This window comes from Malus sylvestris, chromosome 2 (assembly GCF_916048215.2).
Source record: "Malus sylvestris chromosome 2, drMalSylv7.2, whole genome shotgun sequence".
NCBI classification, from domain to species: Eukaryota; Viridiplantae; Streptophyta; class Magnoliopsida; order Rosales; family Rosaceae; genus Malus; species Malus sylvestris.
Window position 1 is genome coordinate 17,971,304 of NC_062261.1, and position 13,240 is coordinate 17,984,543.

Sequence of the window (13,240 nt, forward strand, 5' to 3'; positions counted from 1 at the left end):
ATTTGATTACGGATTAGTAAACGCGTCCTTAAGGTTTAATTGGATTAATAGTCCTTGTAGTGGTAAACTACTTGGAAGATAATTCTGTGCTAAAAAAATTAGAATTTAACCTCATGTGGTGAAGTCTGTTAAGATTTCAGCCCAAAATTGAAATTTTGGTCAACTTTCCTTTAATTGTTAGCACATGAGGCTTACACGTGAGACTAAAAAGATAAAGTTAGCCTCACCTGTAAGCCCCACCTGCTAACAATTAAAGGAGGGTTTTGTTTTAATCTAATATGTGTGGCCCACGCGCTAATAATTAACGGAAAGTTGACCGAATTTTCAATTTTGGGTCTAAATCTTGAAAAACTTTACCACAGGGGCTTAAAGTCTAATCTTTTTACCGCAAAGGCTACCCTCCAAGTACCTTATCATCACGGGAACTAGTAATCAGTTTAGTTGGAATTTGATTCGGTCCATGCTCGGTTTGTGGGAGGGAGAGATGAAGAAAAATACATGAAAGTAAATGTTTTGAATTTTCTATTTATAATTTTCATTGGGGTATCATTTCACGTCTTATATATCCCGTTTATATTCCTTCTATTGGAGCAATATTAGAAAATATGAAAAATAACAATATAATTCCAATGATAATAATCATAAAGAAAATCACAACATCAATAGTATACAAGATTAATATAAACAACTAGGGAGAAAGTTAGAAATACTGACAAATTTGGAGATTGAGGCTTTCATAAATGCAATGTCCTAAAGACAGAATTTCACCCATACTCTTGTGCTTGTAGTTCGGTAGGCGTCCGTCTCCCAAGATTCAACAATCTATGATCTGAAGTCAAAACACTTTAATCTTCAGGCTCTGACGAACTTTATATATTCCGTACTCTCAAGACACGACTCGGATTTTTACTAAGACATTGAATAAAAACTCTTCTCTTCGATCCCTTAGATATGTGGGATGTTTGAGTTTATATAGAACTCAAACCACCCCCTTTTGAAACATTATGATCGTTGCCTAAAGTTCCAATAAACAGACACAACTTATGATTTTGAATTCAACTATGACACATAACTTTTATTTTTCATTCGTATAAAAATTAAATATTATAATATTAATTATAATATATAATTTCCAACCCCTTCTCCTGCCACCCTTCCTCCAACTTTCTTATATCATCCTTTCTCCTTCTTCATAAATACCAAAAATTAAAAACGAAATGATATCGAACAAGCCTTGAAAATGAAGCAAACATGCATAAGATACAATAATTATCCCAACAGACGTATACTGAGAAATGAGATGTAGCTTAATACTTAATGCTAATAGGATACAAGCATGATAGTCTTAATTCTTAATGCTTAATGGGTAATAACAAGGTAAGGCAGTTTCAAATTTGATCGTAGGAAATCACAATCAGACTAATCCAGAATCAGACACCCTTGTCGACGTCGCCACAGCAGTTAGTTTGGGGAAGAAGCAGCACTTGAGCAATTGCCGGGAAGATCCAATACCCGGCCACATGACGCTTCTAATGACCATATTTCTGAAATTCCCACTCGCTATTATCTGCATTTGCAAAACAAGCACAAGCAAAAGTTAGGGGAAAAGACCAATATTAATCGTTCCAGAAAGACGGAAGCCCCAGGGAAAGAACGATTAAGGCATAATCTACCTAACGGACACACTTGGCGTGTCTTGAGCCATCGGCTTATGCAGTGGAAGTGAAATGCATGGTTGCAAACCCCTACAAAGATATATAACAACCAGCAATTCAGACAATGAAAACCACACAAGGATTAGGAAGGATAAGGATCATTACCGGCAGCACATGTAGTCAGTATATAAAACTTCAAAAGTAAGTGCTCTAAAGTAGAACAAAATCTTAAACATTAAAACTTCAAAAGTATTAGCATTTGAAAGCTCGAGCATACCCCAAGCAACTGTACATTCTTCACTCGTCGCGCTTGCCTGGTTTGCTTGGCACTCAATGCCTAATCACCACCAAACATTTAAAACATAGTATTAACACATCAACGAGAGAATGAAACGAAAATAAAAAACGAAAAGAAAACAACTCACAGAGATCCATGATATGGTTCCTGCAAATGGCACAGTTATCAACAACAATATCTGCATACAAAGAGCAAAACAGCATCAGTACACAATTCAAATACCAAATATATTCAGATGCTAAACCTAAGAGAAATCAGAGGAACCGGAACTACGGTTTAGGGTGGTTACCCCAGGCCCATAGAGCGACAGCATTCCACTTCTTGATCTCAAACCGCTTGGGCTTCTTGGTCGAAGAACCTGCACTTCTCGAACCCTCACCTACCGGAACCATCGGGACATCAGAATCCAATGTGGCCATTGCTTTGCTTCGAAAGTGGCGCCTTAGAACAATAATGCCTACAGTGTAACACAACGGAAGGAAAAATCTTTTTCAATATTTCATATAAAAGTTGGTTGGATAGACTACGTAGGCTTATAACATTTGAAACAAGTCACTCATTTCGATTATCTTTTCGGGTTTTCCTTGCTTTAACACATCATTGTACGGGTTCTCCTTGCTTTATCAATGAGATATTCAGAATTTACAAATAATCAAAATGTCAAATATGATTTGTTATGGAAGTTCTGATTTGTTAATGCAAACAGCTTCATTGAAGCAAAAACACAGTACAAGGAATGCCTAATTACTCGGAATTCATACACCATCCATGACTAGGGATGGATAACGGTTATGGCGGGCGGGTAACCACGGTTATTTATCCATAACCATTTATGCTCGTACTCGCATAACCGTTTACCCGTTGAGTAATTGCCTAAACGGTTATACCCATACCCATAATCATTTATAAACGGTTAACCATACCCATAACCACGTACTCATTTAACCGTAACCGTTTAGTACCCGTTTATCCATTTACCCTTTTTTAGTTCCGTTTATCCTTTCTTTTTTACCATTTACCCATTTTTCATCCGTCTACATGTTTTTTTAACAACTTGAAAATTAAAAAAGAAAAATTTGTCATAATTTTCTTGTTATGACAATCAAACACCGTTATAGGTACATTCATCGTACATTTTCGCATTTTAATTTTTTTTAAGTCCTTATACCATGGCATAAATGCAGCGATTGATGCTATCTTATAACGGTCTAGACTCTAGAGAAGCATAAAGGTTTCATGTTAGTGGTTTCCTATATTGTGGTCACAGCAAGCTTAAGCAGTAAACATTTTCATGTCATTTATCTCAGACATCCATGACAAAATAATCAATATCTTCCTCCAACGCATGTCCCAAGCAGTTTTTCTGCATTATGCAGGACCGTATCTTCAACCCTAGAAGTAGAAGGTCGATGTTGGAAGAATAATGCAAGCTTTTGTCTAGTTTTGATGGATAACAGCTCAGCTTTCAGCAGCTTTCGGCTAGTCTTAGTGCTAGTGTTAGCTGTTTGTTTTAGTCATGGTGCATCTCTTATTTAATGTTTACTTTAGGCATAGTTAAGTTATAATATTCCCTCATCATTGTAAAGCTAGTTAGTGGCTTAGGTTAGAGAGAGTGGAGGTCATCATTATGCTTGCTTAGCTGCCATTGTCCTCTACCTTTTGTCCTCCATTTTCTTTCCCATTTCTTCTTCTATATATGTTTGATCTTGTAACTATTTTATATATGAAATATACTTCAAAAATTCAATATGGTATCAGAGCAGGAACTCTAAATTCTTGACTCTAGTAATCGTTTCCACTAAGTTTCTTTTGCTCTAAGCCAAGATGGCTGAAGAACTCTCTGAAATTGAAAGCTCAATGGATGCTCTAGCATTTTCTGACGTTGAGGTCAATCCTAATCAACGTCTCAATTCTGTTTTGTTGAATGAATTCAACTACCTTCCCTGGAGTCGTGCAGTATCTTTTGCACTTGGAGGAAGATCAAAGCTTGGCTATGTAAATGGTGCTATTGAAGCTCCAGTAGTCACTTCTTCTACATACGAGTCATGGCTGTGCAAAGATCAATTGGTCATGTCTTGGTTGCTCAATTCAATGGAGCGAAAGATTGCTGAAAATTTCAGTTATTCCGAGTCATCCATGCATCTCTGGAAGCAAGTAAAAGAGATGTATGGAAATCAAAATAATGTTGCCCGTGTCTTCCAGCTTAAGAAGAATCTGGCAAGTCTACAACAAGGAAGCAAAGCATTTGTTCAACACCTTGGTAGTCTTACAAACATGTGGAATGAGCTCGATGTTTATCGTCCTCATACCATTGATGACACTGTGTTGATCAAGAGAGCAGAAGAAGACAAGATTTTTCAACTCTTGGCAAGCTTAGGTCCAGAGTTCGAAGACCTCAAAAGTCACATCTTAATGAATGCTGAACTCCCTTCCTTCACTGGTGTGTGTGCCGTAATCCAAAGGGAAGAAGTAAGGAGGAAGGCCATGAATCAAGAGACTAAAGACATCATTTCTGAGACTAGGGCTTATGTCTCTAGCAACAAAAATCCTGAAGGCAAAGTTTACAAGGGAAAGAGACTAGATTTAAAGTGCAGCTACTGTGATTCTCTTGGCCATATAAAAGACAGATGCTGGATTCTTCATCCGGAATTGAAGCCTAAGTTCTTGAAGGAGACAAAAGGTCCAGAGATAAATGGTACACAAAAATATCTGAACAACAATAGCTACAAGGCCAACCATGCAACTACCTTGTCAACAGAAGGAATGGTGAATTTCACTACCAATCCTGCTGCATTAATCAATGATTTTGCAGCATATCTCCACAGCAAATAGGTGCTTAACAATAGAGATGAAGCTCCCGTAGATGAAGAGAAGAATCACACAGCTTTACTTGGAAAATTTGCTGGTTTTCTGGCTAAACATGACCATGTTTCACAGAAAGATATCCCAGGTATTTTCAGTGCCTTCTCTACTGCCCTAAATGCTAGTAATGAACATGATTATTGGATCATTGACTCAGGAGCCACGGATCACATGACAAATAAAATCAATAACTTACATGATTTTACAAAAATGACAAATTTTTCTCAAGTGTCAGTAGCTAATGGGAAGGGTGCCACAGTTGTAGGAAAAGGAAAAATCAACTTATTCTCAAAACACATAGAGTCAGCAGCCCTTTACATACCTTCTTTTCCTTTTCAACTTCTATCAGTAGGAGCTATCACAAATTCTCTAAACTGTCTAGTCATTTTCTCCCCTCACAATGTCATTTTTCAGGATATCATCACCAAGAGAACGATTGGTGAAGGTTTCTTGTTGAATGGGCTTTACTACTTGGCTAAAGACACTAAGAATCCCAAGCTTTTTCAAGTCAGTTCAAGTGTTTTTCAAAACCAACAACTTTGGCATCAACGTTTGGCACATCATTCTGATAAAGTAATGTCTTTTTTTTGTTTCCAAAAATATGTAAGGACAAGTTAAAGTGTGATGTTTGTCACTTGTCTAAGTTTTCTAGGTTGCCTTTTGATTCTTCCACTTCTAGAGCTAGCCATCCTTTCGAAATCATTCATTCAGATATTTGAGGTCCAATACTAGAGTCCTTTGATGGATATAAATACTTTGTAACCTTTGTTGATGATTTTACAAGGATGACTTGGTTGTATCTTTTGAAATTTACGAGTGAACTTTCAAATGTTTTTCAAGATTTTCACAAACTTGTTGGTACTCAATTTGCATAAAAAATTCATATATTAAGATCCGACAATGGCATTGAATACATGTCCCATAACATGTCTCAATATCTTAGTATTCATGGCATACTGCACCAAACAACATGTGTTGACACACCCCAAAAAAATGGGATTGCTGAGAGAAAGAATAGAGACCTTCTTGAGAAGATAAGATCAATCATGTTTCATATGAATGTGCCAAAGAAATTTTGGTCACAAGGAGTACTTATAGCTGCCTACCTAATCAATAGATTGCCTAGTAAAGTACTCAGTTTCAAGTCTCCATATGACGTGTTGAAGGACAGACAGAATGATCTCTCACACTTGAGAGTTTTTGGGTCCACTTGCTTTGTTCACAACCAATCTCTCCACTGTGATAAACTGGATCCTCGAGCAACCAAATGTGTTTTCTTTGGTTACTCATCTACCTAAAAGGGCTACAAGTGTTACAATCCAATCACAAAGAAAATAATGGTTTCAAGGGATGTGAGATTTGATGAAAACATGCCCTACTTCTCCAAGAAACTAAGTGATGCAGATCAGGGGGAGTTTTTTAGTGACATGTTTCCATTACCTAGTGTTCCTCTCTATCAAGAAAGTCCCATTTCACGTAACCCACCAACTCTATTGCATGAGCTACCTTCATTTCAAACCACAGATATTGAACCTCAAATTCCAATTCGTCGAAACCCTTCTAGGGTTAGACAGCCTCCACTTCGACTACATGATTATGTCACCTACACTTCTAGGTATCCTCTTACAAACTTTGTTTCCTATAAGCAGTTTTCCCCCCTCTCATACTTCTTTTCTTAGTACCTTGGACAATACTCATGAACCATAAACATTTTAAGAAGCAAATGAACTTGAAATTTGGCAAAAAGCTATGAGGGATGAACTGCAAGCTCTTCATGACAACCGAACCTGGAGTGTAGTTAAACTTCCCGAAGGGAAGAAATCAGTTGGCAGCCGTTGGGTGTACAAGACTAAGTTCAACTCATATGGGACGATTGAAAGGCACAAAACTCGTTTGGTGGCTTGTGGATTTACTCAGACTTATGGCTTGGATTACAAGGAAACATTTGCTCCCGTAGCCAAAATGAACACTGTAAGGGTTATATTATCAGTTGTTGTAAATAAGTCTTGGCCTTTTTATCAAATGAATGTGAAGAATGCTTTTTTGCATGGGGAATTAGAGAAGGAAGTGTACATGAAACTACCACTCGGACATCCTCAATCAGATGACCCTGACATGGTTTGTAAACTGCACAAATCCATTTATGGATTGAAACAGTCTCCACGTGCATGGTATGCAAAACTGAGCTCCATTCTTGAAGAGTTTGGCTTTCAAAGAAGTAGTGTTGATTCCTCACTATTTGTTCGTGATGGCTTAGTTGGAAAAGTAATCGTTTTAATCTATGTTGATGATCTTATAGTGACAGGTGACAATGCTGAAGAAATTCAGTCTCTCAAGCTCGCTCTTCAAAACAAATTTGCAATCAAAGATTTGGGACATCTCAAATATTTTCTAGGTATTGAGCTTGCAAATTCACAGGAAGGTCTCTTTCTCAATCAAAGGAAATACATTCTTGATCTTTTGAAGGACTCTGGCTTAATAGATAGTAAACCTGCACGTACTCATTTGGATAGCAAGCTACAACTTAGTACTCACGGTAAAGCTCTCTCTGATATTACTAAGTATCAATGACTTGTAGGAAAGCTTATTTATCTCATAATCACACGTCCTGATATCTCTTATGCCGTGAGTATTGTGAGTCAATTTATGCATGCTCCTACATTAGCTCATATGCAAATTGTGAAGAGAATTCTTCGTTATCTAAAAGGGTCGATTGGTCGAGGACTCCTTATGACAAAAAATGATAGCACTACCATCATGGGATATAAAAATGCTGATTGGGTTGGGAATTCTCTTGATCGTAAGTCAAAATAGGTTTTTGCACCTTTGTAGGTGGCAATTTGGTAACATGGTGCAGCAAGAAGCAAACTGTCGTAGCTCGATCCAGTGCAGAGGCCGAGTATCGAGCTATGGCCTCCACTGCGTGTGAACTTATTTGGCTGAAAAGCCTTCTGTTGGATCTAGGTTTTTCAGCAATGAACCTATGTCTATGTTCTGTGACAATCAAGCTGCCATGCACATTGCTTCTAATCCAGTCTTCCACGAGAGAACGAAGCATATTGAAGTGGATTGTCATTATGTTCGAGCACAGGTTCAATCCAAAATCATAACCACCTACTATACTCGCAGCATGATCAATTGGCTGACATTTTTACCAAATCTGTCCCTACGGTTCTGTTTCTATGCATTCTGTCCAAGCTTGGCTCAAGGGATCCCTTAGATTCAGCTTGAGGGGGAGTGTTGGAAGAATAATGCAAGCTTTTGTCTAGTTTTGATGGATAACAGCTCAGCTTTCGGCTAGTCTTAGTGCTAGTGTTAGCTGTTTGTTTTAGTCATGGTGCATCTCTTATTTAATGTTTACTTTAGGCATAGTTAAGTGATAATATTCCCTCATCATTGTAAAGCTAGTTAGTGGCTTAAGTTAGAGAGAGTAGAGGTCATTATTATGCTTGCTTAGCTGCCATTGTCCTCTACCTTTTGTCCTCCATTTTCTTTCCCGTTTCTTCTTCTATATATGTTTGATCTTGTAACTGTTTTATATATGAAATATACATAAAAATTTCAATAGTCGACAACAAAGTTGATAAAATATTGACAGCAATTACATATATAAAATAAACGGGTAAACGGTTACCCGTTTATAATCGCGGTTACTACCCATAACCACTCATTTTAAATTTCACGGGTAAACGGTTATACCCATAACCGTTTATTTTTCTAAATGATTACCCATAACTGTAACCGTGAAATTTAAATGGACGGGTAACCGCGGTTACCCATAACCGATGGGTATTTGCTCATCCCTATCCATGACAAATATCAAAGTAAACCAAAAGGACCAAATAATCAACCAGACAATTGGAAATTAAAAACCCATTAAGCACCAGATTAATATATTTTACACAGAAAAAAAATGCAGAAAGTTCACCAAGAAAGCAAAATGGGGTTCCATTCTAGAGTGCAAGATATAAATTAATACCAATATAAACGTAAAAATAAAATAAGAACTAAAATACCAAGAATTGGGCGCAATAAGTAAGCAAAGAAATGTCCCAACAAGAGGGATGATCGTGATTATCGGAAGAGAACGAAACTGATAGAGAAAACTGACGAACGAAAAGAGAAAACTACTGACCTGAGAGAGAGAAGATGTTGAGCGCGATCGGAAGCAAAACGGATGACGGGTGGGCAGGTCGTGGGAAATTATAGACGGCGGAACAGGGAGGTAGAGTCGGAGAGGGAGAGCGAGCGTACGATAGAACGTAAAAAGAGAAGTCGGACACAAATGTGAGAGAGAGAGGCGGTGAGGACGTGGTTTAAAAATAAAATAAAATAAAATAAAATAAAATAAATAAATAATTAGAGATGGTTTGAGAAAAAAAATGTAAAATTTGATATGTACGAAATTATATTACTATTTATGATTTTATTTTGTGATAAAATATCAAATTATTTTTTTATCCTATTTTAGTCGATAAAGAGAATTTTGTTAATATACAGTTTAAATGTTGAAAGAATTGACAGTTTAAATAATTATTAGAGTAAATTACACAAAACTACCTCAACTATTGATCGAACCACAATCTCATACCTTATATTTTAAACATTGCAATGTCATATCTCAGCTTATGAATTCGTTGCAATGTTAGACCTTCGTTAAATTTTCCGTCAATCTGGCTATTAAATAATGACGTTAGGGGTGGGCAAATGGGTCATGGACCCGCGGGTAGGGGCGGGTCCAAGCGGTTCGGGACGGGTCCAATTTTTTAAAATCTGAAACGGGGTGGGGAGGGGCGGTTCCACGTTAATTGTGGGGCGGGGCGGGTCCTAACTGCTGAGGAAATGGGTCCTCGACTCGAACCGTTTCCACCGTTCAAAAATATGAGATTTAATCTAGTCCGTTGATCACATCTCTGCATTAAAACGTACAACAATGTTTATCTCTCCGATTCTCTCAGACCTCGCACTCACTCCCTGAATATCCTCTCATATCTCATTTTAGGCCTCAATAAGGCGCCATCTCCGTCCATCGACTCTCCCCACTTTCTCGTTCTCCTTCCTACCCCTACTGGACTCAACTCCTTGAGACTCATGGTGAGTGATCGACCTCGACTGTGTCGACATCACAGCAACTAGCCACCATCACCATCGTGGCATCGTTTCCTAACTCTCCTGCGGTCCTTCCAATCGTGAGTTCTGGCCACCACCACACCATCCTCGCCGTTGAGAACACCACCATCATCCTGCAAATCCCTGGGTAATTTATGAATTAGGGTTTCTGAATTTAGGGTTTTTGCATAAGCTTTTCAATTGATTTAGGAATTATGTGGGTTTCTGATTTGGGAATTTAGGTTTTTTGGGGTTGTGATTGCATAAGCTTTTCGATTCATTATATGGACTGCTATGATTTGATCGCTTACTGAACCTTTTCGATTGGTTTTGAATTTTAAGGATCTGCTTATAGATTGTAGATTTTAAGTTGTTGGTATTTAAATTTGTTACAATTTTTTGAAGATATTGACTTTTGAACTAAAATTGGTAATTGAAGCTGCAATCTTGATGCTTGTAAGTCAAAGATGAGTTTGTAGATTGAATTTCTATATGATGCTCTTTAGAGATGAGTTTACATTCAAAGCTTTATAGAAGATGTATCTTCAACCATCCTTGGAAGAGAAAAAGCTATTGTGGTTAATCTAGAGCAGATTCGATGTATTATTACGGCCGATGAGGTTCTGCTTTTGAATTCCCTTGATAGCTATGTATTGGAGTAGGTGTTGTATAATATGATTGTTTAGTTGGATATAATGCAGAAGTCCAAAAGCATTTTTCACTTTTGCGTGCAAATTTCTAAAAATGGAGTTTATTTATTCCAAGAATAACTTAAGTGTTCTAAAATTTAATAAATTATGAAAGTTCAGGATTGTTGCATTTGGTGGGGTATCTGGTTGAATATAGTTTTAAACAATACTGATCAATTTCTCCCTTTTTTTTTTACTAGGTTGACCTTTTGAAGAGTAAGCTTAACTTTGATGAAGCTTTCAATTACAAGGAAGAGCATGACTTGAACGCAACTCTGAAATGGTCAGTGCATATTTGCATAAATAATGAGCTTGAATTTTGCTCTGAAGCCGAAGAATGCATATTTTAACAACTTTAATGTCCTGCAAGGAGTATATATAACTTTTGAGCTTCATCTGTGCGGTATACATCTTTGTCAATTTATCACATGAATTTGAAAGAATCAGTAATGTGCGCAAAGCTTTATCTATCTCTGCAACTTTCTGCAAAGCTTTATTTTGGAGATACACAGTTTGAGGAAGGTGACTCATCACAACCTGCTTCTTTCAGGTACTTTCCGAAAGGCAGTGACATATACTTTGAGAATGTTGAAGGGAAATTTCTTGACGTAGTCCTCCTTAACATGAGAATCCACGATCGATGAGCTTCAGAGAAGATTGACAACAAATGGAGTAGGTGATGTTTGGCAGTCTGATTATTTGCCTTTTGAGTTTAAGGCTTTAGAAGTTGCTCTGGAGGCTGCATGTACATTTCTCGATTCTCTAGTGTGTAAGGGAACACAAGAATTTAGGATCTCTATCACTGTTCATTGCTAGATGAGGGCGATGAGTGTTATTAATATATGTGTGTCTATATAAGAATATATAAGAATATATAAGAATATATAAGAATATATAAGAATATATAAGAATAGATGTGCAGTGCATCCTCAATTTTCAAAAACAGCTCATGTGTGCATAAGCTTGTGAAACAGGTCTTGTAATTTTCTAAAATATGTCTGTGTTGCTGCAGTGCAGTTTATAAATTACAAAAAAAAAAAAAGGAGATGGACCCGTGGACCCGTCCTCGAATCGACCCGTTTGAAATAGGCTGGGTTAGGTCCGGTTCCTAAACTCAAATTCCCTTTACCCGGCCCATCCTGCCCCGTTACTATTTAAAACGGGTAAGGTCCAGTTCCTCCAAAATTGGGCCCAGCCCAGCCCGTGCCCACCCCTAAATGACGTGGCAGGAACAGGGCCCGCTCTTTTGCCAATTAGAATAAAAAATTAATTAATTATTAATTTTATTTAATAATTAAAATTAGTTGAAAAACTAAATTAATTATTAATTTTTTATTTAATAATTAAAACTAATTAATAAAAATCTCTCTCTCTTTCCCCACATCGCCGGTCATCTCCTCCCCTCACTCCCTCATCCTCCTTCACTCCCTCTTCCTCATTCACTCCCTCTTCTTTATACCATTATTCCATCACTCCCTACCCTCCCTCATCTCCTCCACGTATTCTCTTTAGCTAATTCCCCATCCTCACCTCACTCATTTCCCGGGCCACCACTCACAGATCGGACAAACCCAAACACCTTGGTCAACGACTTTGTTTCGTGGCATGGAATGAACTGTTTCTGGAATCTAAGTCACTGTTTCTGGAATTTAAGTCACTGTTTTTGGATTTTGGTTCTTTTCTTTCTAGATACAGTGTTTGTTTGTGCACAGAAAAAACAAACAATGTATCTAATTTTTTTTTCCAGAAATAGTGTTATGTTTTGGGTTCTCCAGAAACAGTTTTAAGTTTTGGTTCATTTTTTTTCCTATTTACAGACACCTGACATGTACGTACATCACTAGGAACGTAGGTCCTTATTTGCTCTGATTGGAATAAAATACTAACAGTATAAATTGTTCGTGGTGCAGATAATAGGATGAGGATGAAGCCGATGACGAGGAAGAGGAGGATAAGGGCACGAAAAAGGTAGACAATAGTTTTGGATGATTTTTTTATTAAACTTTGAGCTATTTTGGTTAAATAACATTTTAGGATGATTTTTGGTTAAATATTTGTTGGCCCAAGCCCTTTTCATTAAAGCTCCCTTATAAACTAGTGAATTATACAAGTGAAAGAGGGAAACATAAGTAGATGTCAATTTAATATAAAATTAAATTGATCCCTTTTTGTTAATTTTTTAAAGAACCAAACAGAATGATGCAAAAAAAAAAAGAAAAAGACAAAAAAAAAAAAAAAAACAAAGGAGATGACGGCATGCGTTTGAACTCTGCCTATGACTAATTTAACAATCACTTACTAAAGTTATCGCTCAACTCAAAAAAAAAAAAAAAAAACATGGAATGATGCAACTTTTTGAAGTTTGTCATTTTTTGTTGTTATGGTTTATACTTATGGTTTCTTTTGAGTACTAAAATAAAAATATTTGAAAATAATCAATATTGGACATATATTGAAGAACTTATTAAAATAAATTCAATGGTATAATTTTCATGCATGTTAAAGTAATATAAAATATTGATTTAAAACACACAATTAAAATTATGCGTAATTTAATTTTGTAAAAAGTATGAATTTCACTTATTAAATTACCATTAGTGTAGTAGTAGTTATAATTATCAACATCA

General features: G+C 36.8%; 2 protein-coding genes and 1 long non-coding RNA gene across 4 annotated transcripts; 2 read left to right on the forward strand and 1 right to left on the reverse strand.

Moving 5' to 3' along the window:
* Positions 1–1,234: 1,234 nt before the first annotated feature.
* LOC126613786 (RING-box protein 1a-like) lies at positions 1,235–9,119 on the reverse strand. Its single transcript, XM_050281386.1, has 6 exons — positions 8,951–9,119; positions 2,243–2,410; positions 2,081–2,131; positions 1,933–1,992; positions 1,674–1,745; positions 1,235–1,567 (listed from the first exon to the last, which is right to left on the reverse strand). The coding sequence occupies exons 2-6, from the start codon at positions 2,370–2,372 to the stop codon at positions 1,530–1,532; spliced, it is 351 nt and encodes a 116-aa protein (XP_050137343.1). The 5' UTR covers positions 2,373–2,410; positions 8,951–9,119; the 3' UTR covers positions 1,235–1,529.
* Positions 3,778–4,785, forward strand: LOC126601858 (uncharacterized). The gene has a single exon (XM_050268631.1). The coding sequence runs from the start codon at positions 3,778–3,780 to the stop codon at positions 4,783–4,785; it is 1,008 nt and encodes a 335-aa protein (XP_050124588.1).
* A 687-nt stretch (positions 9,120–9,806) lies between the features above and the next one.
* Positions 9,807–11,456, forward strand: LOC126613789 (uncharacterized). 2 transcript variants are annotated; one of them, XR_007620193.1, is made up of 3 exons: positions 9,807–10,072; positions 10,814–11,016; positions 11,164–11,456. It is a non-coding gene; the product is annotated as an uncharacterized LOC126613789 (long non-coding RNA). The 2 variants fall into 2 exon arrangements; XR_007620192.1 differs by having other exon boundaries at positions 10,814–10,896.
* Positions 11,457–13,240: the final 1,784 nt, after the last annotated feature.

What these genes read in the sequence shown, in the direction of transcription:
- LOC126601858 (XM_050268631.1), top strand. Translation starts at nt 3,778, where the DNA reads ATGGCTGAAGAACTCTCTGAAATTGAAAGCTCAATGGATGCTCTAGCA.
- LOC126613786 (XM_050281386.1), bottom strand. Translation starts at nt 2,372, where the DNA reads ATGGCCACATTGGATTCTGATGTCCCGATGGTTCCGGTAGGTGAGGGT. An exon ending in TGTCGCTCTATGGGCCTGGG is followed by an intron (nt 2,132 to 2,242) that starts GTAACCACCCTA and finishes CTTTGTATGCAG; the next exon opens with ATATTGTTGTTGATAACTGT. An exon ending in GAACCATATCATGGATCTCT is followed by an intron (nt 1,993 to 2,080) that starts GTGAGTTGTTTT and finishes GGTGGTGATTAG; the next exon opens with GCATTGAGTGCCAAGCAAAC.